Raw genomic sequence first — 1,847 nt, 5'->3', positions numbered from 1 at the left:
TGGAATATAATTTAAGACAGAACGAATTAATACCATAATCACTCAAACAGAATGAAAAATACCAGAGATGGTCTTAATTTACAATTTGATTAATTTATTAATTCATTATAATAACTGATTAACTCTTTATACAAACTGATTAATTAATTAATTACAATTATTTATTAGTTAAAGATTTGGTCAGGACCTCCATCAAATTAAGGAGCCTCTCTTCCCTAGCTGCTACCTCTCTTCTCATCTCCTCATCCCTCTTCTCCATTCTCACTCTAAATTCTTCTTCTCTCCTCCTGGCTTCTTCTTCTCTCTCTTCTCTCTTCCTCCTTTCTTCTCTCCCTCTCTTCCTCTTTTCTTCTCTCCCTCTCTTCAAACTCTCTTTCTCTTCTTTCTTCTCGCAGCTGTGCCTCTTCCTCTCTCTTAGCCTCCCTTTCCTCCAGCTCTCTCAAATAGGAAAGAAGCTCACTCTCTCCTGACCCTCTCTTCCTTTTTGTGCCTCCAATGTTAGAAGGGCCAGGAACAGAGGGACCAACAGCCTCATCCTGGTCACCAGACTGTATTAATACTGGTGGGGTGATGGATGGCTTTGAGCCTAATGCAGCATCCATCACCCCATACCACTTCCAGGATGCGGCTGTCAGTTCCCCTCCCTCTGTGCTGACCCCTGACTGTGGACACTTAAGATCCTATAACATTTGTGGGAAAAAGACTTACAATTACTTACATTTTATTTAACTAATTATTTATATTTAAGGCAAAATAGAAGACAACATACATCACATTTACTTACTTTGTACTTTTGCTTAAGATTTTCCCACTTTTTCTTAACCCATGCCGCTGAAACCTTTCCCAGCAGGTCGCTTTGATGAACGAAGGCTCTTGTGGACCCAAAAGAGAACACAGCAAGCACATTTACAAGTTATTCACAACAATACCATTGGAAGCTTTTGAATTTATAAAGCAAACACAGAACATGCATTACTAAGTTAAAACCTATGAGTATCACTTGTACACCCTAAAATAGTAATAAAACAGACATTAAATGAGAGTGTTTAGAGCTCAATTATTCTCACACTAACTTACTCCTTTCTAGAGCTATTTAAGTAAACACATATCCATATCATTTCTCCTACTGAGCACACCTTTGGACTAAAAAACACAGAGGAACATTTTACAGGAGTTGTACAGTGGATGTATATTTAATTACTCACAATAATATTTCTATAACAAATCAGAGGGATAGACATTGGGACAGACTTTTCCTACATCCGATGGATAATTTTTTTTTACACAATATAACAGCAAATATATAAGCCTATGACACATAACAAATAAAGTAAAATACCAATTACTACAGCATCTACAAAAGCATACAAATGTCAATGACCGCTACTTACTCAAAACCTTTGATTGCCGCGTTTCTTTTCCCTGTGAAAAGGACATCATTGGCAATGCGCCAGTTAATGAGGCGCTCAGTATCTTCATCGGACCCTACAAGATAAACACGGTACTTTTTTCATCATGTCAATTGAACATATTTCTGACCAAAGAGCCATCAATGGGTAACTCACTATTTGTTCTCATAGACTCCTTCTGATGATTCATTAGCCATACAATAGTCCACATTTGACCTATTGTACATGTTTTTAGCAAATGATCCTGGAACTTTAACTTTTTATATATCCTCATAATCTCCTTCTGATGTTACGTCATGAAGATTTTAGTCCAATTTTGACCTTTTGAGCATATGTATGGCCAAAGAGTCCTCAGGGTAAGACTATATACTCATAGACTTTTTCTGATGTTACATCAACCACACAGTAAGTTTCCCATGATGGCCAGAAATATGTTCA

The 1,847-nt window shown here is 37.1% G+C and overlaps 1 protein-coding gene across 1 annotated transcript; it reads right to left on the bottom strand.

The window, feature by feature from the left end:
- Positions 1–211: 211 nt before the first annotated feature.
- LOC307147042 (uncharacterized protein) lies at positions 212–1,494 on the bottom strand. The gene is made up of 3 exons (XM_079851492.1): positions 1,392–1,494; positions 785–872; positions 212–680 (listed from the first exon to the last, which is right to left on the bottom strand). The coding sequence occupies exon 3, from the start codon at positions 600–602 to the stop codon at positions 267–269; it is 336 nt and encodes a 111-aa protein (XP_079707618.1). The 5' UTR covers positions 603–680; positions 785–872; positions 1,392–1,494; the 3' UTR covers positions 212–266.
- Positions 1,495–1,847: the final 353 nt, after the last annotated feature.

Source organism: Squalius cephalus (assembly GCF_949319135.1).
Source record: "Squalius cephalus genome assembly, chromosome: 19".
Taxonomy (NCBI): domain Eukaryota; kingdom Metazoa; phylum Chordata; class Actinopteri; order Cypriniformes; family Leuciscidae; genus Squalius; species Squalius cephalus.
Note: the sequence above shows the minus strand (reverse complement) of the source record. Positions and strands in the feature narration are given on the sequence as shown.

Coding starts and splice junctions, on each gene's coding strand:
- LOC307147042 (XM_079851492.1), bottom strand. CDS start 602: ATGGATGCTGCATTAGGCTCAAAGCCATCCATCACCCCACCAGTATTA.